Consider the following 11,284-nt stretch of genomic DNA (forward strand, 5'->3'; position numbering starts at 1 on the left):
TTCCCGGGACCTACTTTGAGAGATTGCAAGCTCAGACAATATAGCCTGTCTTTAGCACATTCAAATAGATTGTGCAAAGAGATTTTACCACACTATTGACTAGAAGTTTGGGTCTCTAAATGGAATTATTTAAACGGATTTTTTTAACCATCTGAGAACAATTAACCAGCACCCTGCAATTTCCTGGAGCTGAATTTGGCAGCTCATAAGATCACACAACATAACCTATCAGGTGACTGCTTCAATCGTTTACATATTTAATCTTAATTTTTTGGTCATGCTTGAAGGCACAAACTACAAAAGAAATCAAAGTTAACTTGTTTATCAAATAACTAGGAAACCAGAATTTCAGGGGAAATTAGGCATTTGATACAGATAAGGGCATGCATATTTCATGACAAAAGAGAACTAGCTTGCAAAAATGCAATGCATAGAATAGTGCAGCATTACTCTAGATGTGCCTGGATAGATCTTAAGCTTACAAGCTCGTGAAATTGAAATGATTTTATAACCTACCTGCTATAAAACCATATAACACAATGCACAAAAATGGCAACCATTTTGATTTTACGCAGAAAAAAATGTACTTTTCTCATTAAAATTTCTTGTGTCCATTAATTGCTTCAATTACAGACTGGGTATGAATCAATTCTTCATAAAAGAAGAGCCTAGAACACTAAAATCACCAGTAACACCGAATAAATGACTAAAGCATCTTTAGCCTTCATATTCTACCACTATTCAGAAACATTCAACGATTCTGGTGCTATAAACCATACCAAAAAATTACACCAATTTCATATCTTTACCCTTACTCTTGATTAACCTTATTAACTAAGCAACGAGGTCAACAAGCATTAGCCCACTAATAAGCCTTCTCCCAGTCATCTACCTCAGACTCCTCATTTTGAATCTTCTGAAATGCAGAAACTTCACTAGAAGCCTCAATTATGGGTTGATCACAAGTCAACTGAACCTCGCTTTGCAAAGAATTTGTACCTCCTTCAATCTCTTTTTCTAGAGCTCCCCATGGATTTTTCGAAGCAATAATGGGATTGTTGTTTAACTGCCACACTGAATTAGATACTTCAGTAGTTGACCAATCCTCACCCCATGAATCCTCCATCCATGCAGATTCATGTACCTTCTTTTTCCATGCATTTTCTTTCTCTGCATTCCCCTCTTCTTTAGCTCCCCAAGCACTGCAGCTGGGCAATCCACCATTTTGGGGGACTAAAACAGCACCCCGATATGCAGTTGCATGGTCCACACGTCTCATAGCTGTTGCAGCCCTTGCCACATCTGTAAATATGGCTAATGCATTCTTGTCATTCAGCCAAACAAGTTCACACTCCCCACCGAATCTCAGAATCAGTGAGCTTACACTGACATCTGTTTCTCGTGGTAAATCAAATAAGGCAAGTACAAGCCTTGGATCCATGTCTACCAATGAATTGAAAATGGGAGGTTGCACCTGCCCTGTGGTTTGCAATGGACCTTTAAGTAACAGGTTGCGTGCTGGGGCTCTTGACTTTTGTGTGGCCTGTACAATTAAAAAGCGTCTTGGTTCCCATCCAGCAGAAAATACAGAAAGGTTCCACCTTCCCGCAAGTAGCCTCAATATGTCTCTCTTCTCCTTTGGCACAGCAGTGAAAATGTGGACACGAACAATGTTCGTGTTTATCTTTGTCCTTCCCAGAACTAAATATTTAAACCTATCCTCAACAGCTGAGACCCATTGAGGCTCTCTCCGAATCAAGTCAGCAAGCATTTCTGACGTTGCTGCATTCACCCCTGGCAGATCAACTGTTGTTGAAATGTCAAAGGCATTTGCTAGAGTCTTCTTCCTCTCCAACTTTGCACATTCATCATCACATGCAAGCTTTCTCTGGCCCATAGGAACTCTGGTCAAATGTGACTCTGTTGGCTGAAGGGGAGCAGGCAATTTGTGATAAATAGAAGCTTCAAAGACTGGATCAGCTCTGATATTGTTACCTCCAGCATCACAAGGAACTTGTGCAGTCAATCGACCACATGAGCAAGTAATAGTCACTGGAAATGTGCATCTGGTATCAGGGCAAGGGCTAGATGGGTGACATGGAGAACTACATGTGTGTTTGCAATCTCTACGAGAAGCTCCACAGGTTTGCCCACATGAGATTCTGGCTTTTGATGATGAACTTTCCATGGAAACTGTGTCACAAGGTGGTTTATGACATGTCCTAGTGCAAGCATGCATTCCACATTGCCTTGTTTTCCCACAAAGCTTATTACATCTTATTTCTCGTGAACCACATGGAACATTTCTAAGGATTACATGACTTCCTACACATCCTTTTGCAATGCTCACTGTGCAAGGAGGGCACTCTCCGAGATGGCAATTATGAATTGCAGGATGTCCACATGGCTGAGGAATGGAGCAAGGATATGTGCACGAAGGAATAGGTGTCCCACATGGTACTGGAGGAGGAATTGAGGTCTTCCCACATGCACAAGCAAGATCAGTAAAAATAGTTTCAAGACATGGAGGGCAGTGCCCAATATGGCAAAGTTCCTGGCAGTAATGTTGACCACATCTCATCTTTTTCCCACAAGGCATAAGACATAAATGTGGATCCCAGTCACCTGTTTGAATATCAGACTGACCTCGATGTGACAGAGGGCAGCATTTTTCATTGCATCTGTGTCTACCACAGTTTTTCTTCTGTCCACAAACCTTTTCACACAAAAATTCTTTGTTGTCCTCCGTGACTGATGTGGTTTTCCAGCAACTGACTTTTCTGGAAGAAGATCCACATCGACATTTCTGATCCACAGAAACCAAACAAGGAGGGCAGATGCCCTGGTGACAAGAATTTATGCACGTGTGTTTCCCACAAGGAAGAAGCTTTTCACATACTTCTGAGCATATTGGCACAGGATCCAGGCAACTCTTCCTTTGATTTAGTATTTGTGTTTTACCACAGGGGCATGTTTTTAACTTCTCGGGTAATAAATCACATTCTTTGCATTCTCCTGGATGGCATCCCAACCAGCAATTGTGATTTTGACAGGAGAGCATCTTCATACAAAGATTCTCACATGCATATACACCAATTTTCCACTCTACTTCTCCATGGAACTCCAGATCCCCACAAAGCATCATCTTCTCTTTTATCCCACAAAAGCATGAGGCATTTATTAAAATAGTGCATGGATCACAAGGACCCTCGTGGCATAATTTATCACAAAGATGTCGACCACAGGTAAGAAGCTTCTCACAAACTTGTCCACATGATTCAGCTACTTTCTGATCAGAACATCTCCTTGTAATAGTTTTTTTACCACACGGGCATGGTTGAGGTGCAGCCATTGCTGTGCAAGGAGGACAAGGGCCTGGGTGACATTGGAGTGTGCAACTGTGAGGGCAACGAGACATTTCCTTCCCTTTATCAAGTGACTTTCCACATGTCTCTCCACATGAGTGTGGAGTCAGATAGAAATCCTTGGATGGGTCTTGCATTTTTCCGCAGAAACAATAATACTGAAGATCCTCTGGTCTTGAATACTGCACTGATTGACAACCTGGGCATCTCCAATTCGAACTCTGGCTTTGCCCAGCAGACAAATCTGTGGAGGTTGGAGCTCGTGCCCACTTCTTTATACAATGAAGGTGAAAAAGTGCATAGCAGCTATTACAAGACCATATTGCCGCTGATCTTCCCACCATCTCATAGCAAATCATGCATTCCACCTTACTTTTACGAAGCTTCTGTTCAATCGACTGCACAAGATTTGGCACATTTGGTCTCTCCAAATGAATAACCTCCTCACTTTCCTGCTTCAATAGTGGCCGAGTGTGAGCCATTGGCAATGGAGCATGATACCTCCAATCCTGACTGCTCCTGTTCATATGTCCAAGATCTTCAATTTCTGATCTCTTATGATGTAAAGGATGCTTGTTGTCATTCAAATCCTCAGCTGATGAATTCTGTCCAGACTTCGATGCTCCATTTTCTTTACCATTATAGTAATTGCGGCTTCTTTCAGTGCTCGCTAAACCGAGATCTTCCATTTGTCGTCTCTGCTGCTGCATAAAGTGTGAAGATTTTATTTCATTGGACGGATCAATTATATCCTTATTTGTAGAATCTTGTCTACTGGTGGATGGCCCATTATTCCTTTCGATGCATTCAGTATTTTTGCCAGAAGCCCCAGCACTAAGATGCTTAATTTCCTGTCTTTGATGCTGTATGGATTGTGAATGATTTTTTCCAACATTGAAAGAAGCAACTAAATCTTCGTTTATAGAATTTGATCCGTGGTTGGATGCCTCACTATAGCTGTCATTATGATCATTGGCATTCCTGTCAATAGCATTTACCCCCGCAATTTCCACGTCATTCTCCTTATCACTAGAAGCTTCAATCCTTCTATAGAGATTGTTTCTGTCAAAATGTCTCCTGCCTTGCCCCCTTGATCTGTGGTGCTGATTCTCCACCCCACTCCTTACAGAACTGCTGTCAGCCAACTGAAAATCATGGCTCTGCAAGCTCGCAGAATTCCCGCCCACAATTTGTTTACTCGCAGACAAATGACTAGCTTTCCTAGTCCTCTCAACCTCTTGTGAACTCGAACCCACTAGATGGTGCCGCCCGGGACCTTGAAACGGATTCCTAATATCTGGACTGCCGTTCGAAGCATTCCAGTTAAAATGTGTGTTTCCATGGAAGTTGTGATTGGAACTCTGATCGAGATTTGCATTACTTTTCGAAATGGAATCAAAGTTTGGACTAAAAGTGGGGTTCGGACTCTGATGGGGATTAGTATCACTAATGTAATTGAGGTTAGAATTCTTGGCAGGTTTTGGATCAGAAGTAGGTTTTTCCCTAGATCCACTCCTGGGGTTAGCAAGAGAATCGGGATTGTGGTTAGGGTTAGGGTTTTGATTATTGTTTCCTCTGCCTCTAGGAATCCATACCCTGCGCCCATTGTTTCCATGCGAGTTTTGCCTACCACTGTTATTAGTTATTTCTACATCCTCTGTGCTAACACCCAAATTCATATCGATTAAATCCACACCCTGTACTAGAGAAATGTGTGTGTTCGATTTACACACAACACTGTTCAGAGAAAACAAGAAATGAAAATACAGTTCTGATTAAAAAGACAATCAACAAAATGAAGATATGATGTACCTTCTTCAGAGTTTAGAGAAAAATGACGCGACTCGGTTGCTCGGTGCAATGAATCCGCTCCTGGCAAAAGCGTAAGACCCAATGAATACAATTCGAATGGATTCCCAAGTGGGAAGATAAGGCAGAGGCTTATGACAGGGAAGATCATTTATAGTGTAAATCCGTAGCCGACATTATTGAATTTTTTGTGTTTAATATTTTTCCTTCCGAATTGTTTTTTTCTTTTTCCCTCGTGTTAGATATTAGGAGTATACTTTTTGGCCAAGCAACCTAAATAAGGGTAATCCATCATGAAAGTTGATTAGAGAGTGATTTATCTTCATTTTATAGAGAATTATAGGCTTATGTGTAGGAGTATACTTTTTGGCCAAGCAACCTAAATAAGGGTAATCTATTATGAAAGTTGAAAGTTGATTAGAGAGTGATTTATCTTCATTTTATAGAGAATTATAGGCTTATGTATTTTAAAACTTATCTTTGGTGGTTCTTTGTGAGTCATTCAATTTCATCAATAGATCAAAAGTCTCTTGATGACATTTAATTTTTGAGTTTAAAAACATTAAAAAAATGTATAACATGCATTTTTCCTTTCTATTATAGACTTATTTGTCTTTTATGTAATGAATAGAGTATACGTGATATATTTCTACGTAAAAGTTGACTAATCATTTAAGTCTTGATTGACTTTGACTTCACATATCCAAAGGGACCAAACTTGATTTACAATTTACCCATTCTTTAGCATGGCTCAAGCTTAGAAGCATGAGAAATGAAGAAGATTCAAATCTATGTGTCGTATACCTGAAATCATCACAAATCTAGTCATCATCACAAATCCAGTCAATTAGATAAACAAGGGAGTCATGAAAGCCCTATTCTAATTAACAAATTCAAACATGCATAAAAGAAAGTGTGCAAAACAATGAATTAAATCAATTAAGACTCCCTCATGCACTCCCTCATGTACATCGCTTCCATTGCTCTTCTCAATCCTACAAAATGTTGGTTCTCATAATCACGTTGCTAACGTGCAATATGACAACAAGAATTTGAAGATCATGATCGTTGAAAATAGGAGATTGAAGCTCAATCTATAGAATTCGAAGAGAACATTTAACCATTGAGATTGATATGCAAATTGAATTGATCAATGGCTGAGATCAGTTGAGACAAAATTGATTGAGAGTTACTGATTTGATTGATGAGTGAACTGAATTGATTAAGAGATAACTGATTAGATGAGTTTGTTCGAAAAAGTTGATTGAGAGTTAGAAAAGATGATTGAGGAGTTAACTGAGTTAGCTAATTAGTTGACTGAATTGATTAATTAGTCAGTAAAGGTGATTAACGGTTGAACTAAAAGTTGTTGCTAGTTAGGAATTTAGGCATGTGCTATGGGAAATTGGCATGGAATTTGAATTTAATTTGCATTTTATTTGAATTTCGATTTTTGAAATCATGAAATGACATGCACATTTATATGTTGTCACCCTCAACCCATGTGTGCATCTTGGGATGAGAGCGTACGAGGGTTTCTAGGTGGTCCTCATAACTTGTGTTTTTGTCTTTTGTAGTCTAAATATTTTTATCAAATAGCATATTTTAGTTATATACACATTTCCCTTCTAGTGAGCAAACTCATAGGTCATAGTGCCCTAAAGATTTGCTTGGAGTGGAGAGTTGGATTTTGAGTCCTCATGGGTGTTAGGGTTTCAAGCAGATCCAAAGCAAATATGAACTAACAATTATATGCAGATTTAAATACAAAAGATAAAGAAATAAAACAGGACACAGATAACACAGAGATTTAACATGGTTCACCCAGAATGGGTTACGTCCACCATACACAGCCGTCCAATCTTTCTTATTATCCAGCAAAAAATAGTACATCAACCTTACAATGCCTTAAGCATCCCAACCGCTTATAACATCTGTTTTTAGGGCAAAAACAAAGTCGACCTTTTTAGGGTTTTATTACAATGTCGGTTTTCATCAAAAAAATACCCAAAAAAAAATGGCGAGGATATGTGCTGAGTGTACAGTACTTTGCTAATCAGTTGCCACATTACAACAATCTCCCACTTGGAGACTGATACTACATGACACCACTGTACATGCAGCATCTGCTAGATAAAACACTAGGACTTGACTGGTATAAATTCCACAGTTATCAATCAAGAAGACCAACAGAAACTGATGAAGAAATCAGCTTCTCCTGTGGAACTGCCTTCGTGAACATATCGACAGGATTCTCACTTGTGTGAATCTTCTCAAGCCGTAACTAACCCTCCTCCAAAATAGTTCGGATGAAGTGGTACCTGAGCTAAATGTGCTTTGTCCTTGAATGAAAAGCAGAGTTCTTCACAAGATGAATGGCACTATGGCTATCAGTATACAATGGGCTATCCTCTTGTGTCTGACCCAATTCCTCCAGAAAACATTGCAACCAAATCATCTCCTTGCTGGCTTCTGTAGCAGCAACATACTCAGCTTCAGTGGTTGAAAGTGCAACAACCTTTTGCAGCCTAGAAATCCAACTGATTGCAGTTCCCCCTATAGTAAAAACATACCCTGTAGTACTCCTACGTGAATCAATATCACTCGCCAGATCAGAGTCAACAAATCCACTTAGAGCAGCATTAGATCCTTTGAAACATAATGCCTTCGTAGTAGTTCCTTTCAAATACTGAAGAATCCATTTCACAGCATTCTAATGTTCCATACCCGGATTACTCATAAACCTGCTCACAACTCCCACTGCATGTGCAATATCTGGCCTTGTGCATACCATTGCATACATCAGACTGCCAACAGCTGACGAATACGGGATGTTAGACATTTTATTAACCTCTTCCTGTGCCTTTGGGCACATCTCCTTAGTCAACTTGAAATGACTAGCCAAAGGTGTACTAACTGCTTTTGCATCTTACATGTTAAATCTTTTCAACACCTTCTTTATATACTCACTTTGGGACAAATTCAAGGTTCTATTTTTCCTGTCCCGTGTAATCCTCATACCGAGAATTTGCTTAGCTATACCCAAATCCTTCATAGCAAATGACCTGGCTAATTTCTATTTAAGATCATTTATATGTTGCATGTTAGACCCAACAACAAGCATGTCATCAACATAAAGCAACAGGATAATATAACTGCCATTATCAAATCTCTTAAAATATACACAATGATCAGAATGACATCTATGATAACCGTGTTCAACCATGAAGCTATCAAATTTTAAATACCATTGTCAGGGTGCTTGCTTTAGGCCATACAGACTTTTCTTCAACCTACACACCAAGTTCTCCTTACCTTTGACCTCATATCCCTGTGGTTGCAACATGTAAATTTCCTCCTCCAAATGTCCATGGAGAAAAGCTGTTTTGACATCTAATTGTTCAAGATGTAAATCATATGCAACCATAAGACTAAGTACAGTTCTAATTGAAGTGATTTTCACAACTGGAGAAAATATTTCAGCATAATCTATACCCTTTTTCTGTGCAAAACCTTTTACCACAAGTCTGGCCTTATATCTTTTCTGACCTCCTTCCTCCTCCTTCAACCGATAAACCCATTTGTTAGGCAAGGCTCTTTTTTCTGCAGGTAAAGGGACTAAGTCCCAAGTCTTATTTTTCATCAAGGAGTCCATCTCCTCTTTCATGCCTAGCTCCCACTGTTGTTTGGCATCTACCTGCATTGCTTCTTCATATTCTTCTGGTTCACCAGAATCCGTTAATAAAATAGAATACAAAGAAGGTGAAAATATTTCAGCGGGTCTACTTGTCCTCGTAGAATGTCTAACACTTGCAGGAGTTTGTGGGACAATCTGTTGTTGCTGAGCATCAGGTACCTGTGGCATTTCATTTTCAGGAATCTCATCCAACACCACATATTCTTGTTTGTCCTGTTCATGCTTCTTTTCCTGCATCTGTTCTTTATACATAACCTTCTCATTGAATATAACATCTCTACTTCTAATTATTTTCTTATTTTCAAAATCCCATAACCGATAGCCATATTCATCTATCCCATATCTAATGAAGGTACATTTCTGAGATTTAGCATCAAGCTTGGTTCTGTTTTCTTTATCAACATGGACAAAAGATTTGCAACCAAAAGTTTTTAGAAAAGAATAATTTACCTTTTTACCAGTCCATGCCTCCTCTGGAATACCACCATTCAAAGGGGTTGAAGGTCCTCTATTTATCAAATAGACAGCAATATGTACAACATCTGCCCAAAAATGTAAGGGCAATCCAGCATGCAATCTCATGCTCCTCGCGTGTTCCATGATAGTCCTATTCATTCTCTCTGACACACCATTTTCCTGTGGAGTTCCTGGAACTGTCTTCTGCTTTTGAATCCCATTTAAGGAGCAGTAATCTTCAAATGATTTGCTGCAATACTCACCTCCATTATCCGATCTGAGACACTTCAACTTTTTTCCTGTCTCATTCTCAACCAAAGCTTTCCATTTCTTAAAAGTTTCAAAAACATTTGATTTTTGTTTTAGGAAATATACCCATGTTTTTCTGGTTGAGTCATCAATAAAAATAACATAATAACAAGAGCCACCAAGAGATGATACCTGAGCTGGTCCCCATACATCTGAATGTACCAGCTCTAACTTCTCACTCTTCTTCTCTTTCCCAACCTTGAGAAATCTGACTCTTTTCTATTTACCATAAACATAGTTTTCACATAACTCTAAATCAATCTTCTTTAGTCCTGGCAATAGATTTTTCGAATGAAGGGTTTTCATCCCTTTCTCACTCATGTGCCCAAGCTTATGGTGCCACATTATCGAATCTGTTCTTGCAACATTTATTGTTGTTGTCCCTGCAGTAACTTTATCTGTAGCAGCTAGGGTAGAGTAAGTGTTACCTGTACACAGATATAATGTGCTTACCTTCGCACCTTTAGCTATTACTAATGATCCTTTAGTGACCTTCCACATACTGTCTGAGAGGGTAACTATGCAACCTTCACTACCCAGTTGCCCCGCAGAAATTAAATTTCTTCTTAAATTAAGAACATGTCTTACCTCCTGCAGAAACCAGTCATTTCCATTTTGCAACTTGATCTTTATCTTTCCTTTTCCAACAATTTGACAGGGCTCATCATCACCCAAATATACCTGTCCAAAATCACCTTGAACATAATCTAGAAAATATTTTCTATGGGGTGTAGCATGAAATGAAGCCCCATAATCTATTACCCAAGAATCATTAACATTATCCAAACATAAGATTAAAGCATCTTGTAAAGTATTACTTGCAATATTAGCTTCCTTACTGTCATTTTCATTTTTGTCTCCTTCTTTGTTTTTCTGAGACCAACAGTCTTTCTTTAGATGACCAGGCTTTCCGCAGTACCAACAATCTTTCTTTCCTCTAGATTGAGAGCGTTCTTTCTTTGACTTCCCTCGTGACTTCTCATTCCCAGGGCCTTTTCCTCTTTCCTTTGATCTTTCTCTGTTCTCCACATTCAAAACACTACCCGATGATGTTGGAGTCTCACCTGTGCTTTTCCTTCGCATTTCCTCGCTTAGGATAACACCAACAATATTGTCAAATACCAAAGTATTTTTACCAGAGACAGAGTTACTTACAGCCATAACCAAACTATTCCAACTTTCTGGCAAAGAACATAAAATCAAGAGAGCCCTAACCTCTTCTGCAAAGGTAATTTTTACCGAAGACAATTGACTGGTAATTGTATTAAATTCATTTAAGTGCTCCGCTACAGATCCTCCCTCACTCATTTTCAAATTAAACAAACTCTTCATAAGAAATACCTTATTCGAAGCCGAGGGTTTCTCATACAACTTAGCCAATGTTGCCATCAAATCTACAACCGTTTTTGCTTCTGTTATATTGAATGCTACAGACGGCGCAAGGCACAATCGAATGGATCCTAGTACCTTTCTATCTAAAATGTCCCACTCTTCATCTGACATTGTGGTCGGTTTCTTTGCCTTTCCTTCCAATGGCCGCCACAAATCATTTTGATACAGGTAATCCTCCATCTGCATTTTCCATAACTGATAATTTTGGTCGTTAAACTTTTTGACCTTGAATTTGGAATCCTCCATTGCTCCCACT

The 11,284-nt window shown here is 39.1% G+C and overlaps 1 protein-coding gene across 2 annotated transcripts; it reads right to left on the reverse strand.

Moving 5' to 3' along the window:
• Positions 1-572: 572 nt before the first annotated feature.
• On the reverse strand, positions 573-5,338 carry LOC131050643 (NF-X1-type zinc finger protein NFXL1). 2 transcript variants are annotated; one of them, XM_057984849.2, is made up of 2 exons: positions 5,178-5,338; positions 573-5,062 (listed from the first exon to the last, which is right to left on the reverse strand). In XM_057984849.2, exon 2 carries the CDS (start codon positions 5,042-5,044, stop codon positions 866-868), a length of 4,179 nt encoding a protein of 1,392 aa, XP_057840832.2. In that variant the 5' UTR covers positions 5,045-5,062; positions 5,178-5,338; the 3' UTR covers positions 573-865. The 2 variants fall into 2 exon arrangements, with proteins under 2 accessions (XP_057840832.2, XP_057840831.2); XM_057984848.2 differs by having other exon boundaries at positions 573-5,102; positions 5,178-5,337.
• Positions 5,339-11,284: the final 5,946 nt, after the last annotated feature.

Source organism: Cryptomeria japonica, chromosome 8 (assembly GCF_030272615.1).
Source record: "Cryptomeria japonica chromosome 8, Sugi_1.0, whole genome shotgun sequence".
Lineage (NCBI taxonomy): Eukaryota > Viridiplantae > Streptophyta > Pinopsida > Cupressales > Cupressaceae > Cryptomeria > Cryptomeria japonica.

Bases quoted from the DNA above. Each gene is read 5' to 3' on its own strand.
- LOC131050643 (XM_057984849.2), bottom strand. From the start codon at position 5,044: ATGAATTTGGGTGTTAGCACAGAGGATGTAGAAATAACTAATAACAGT.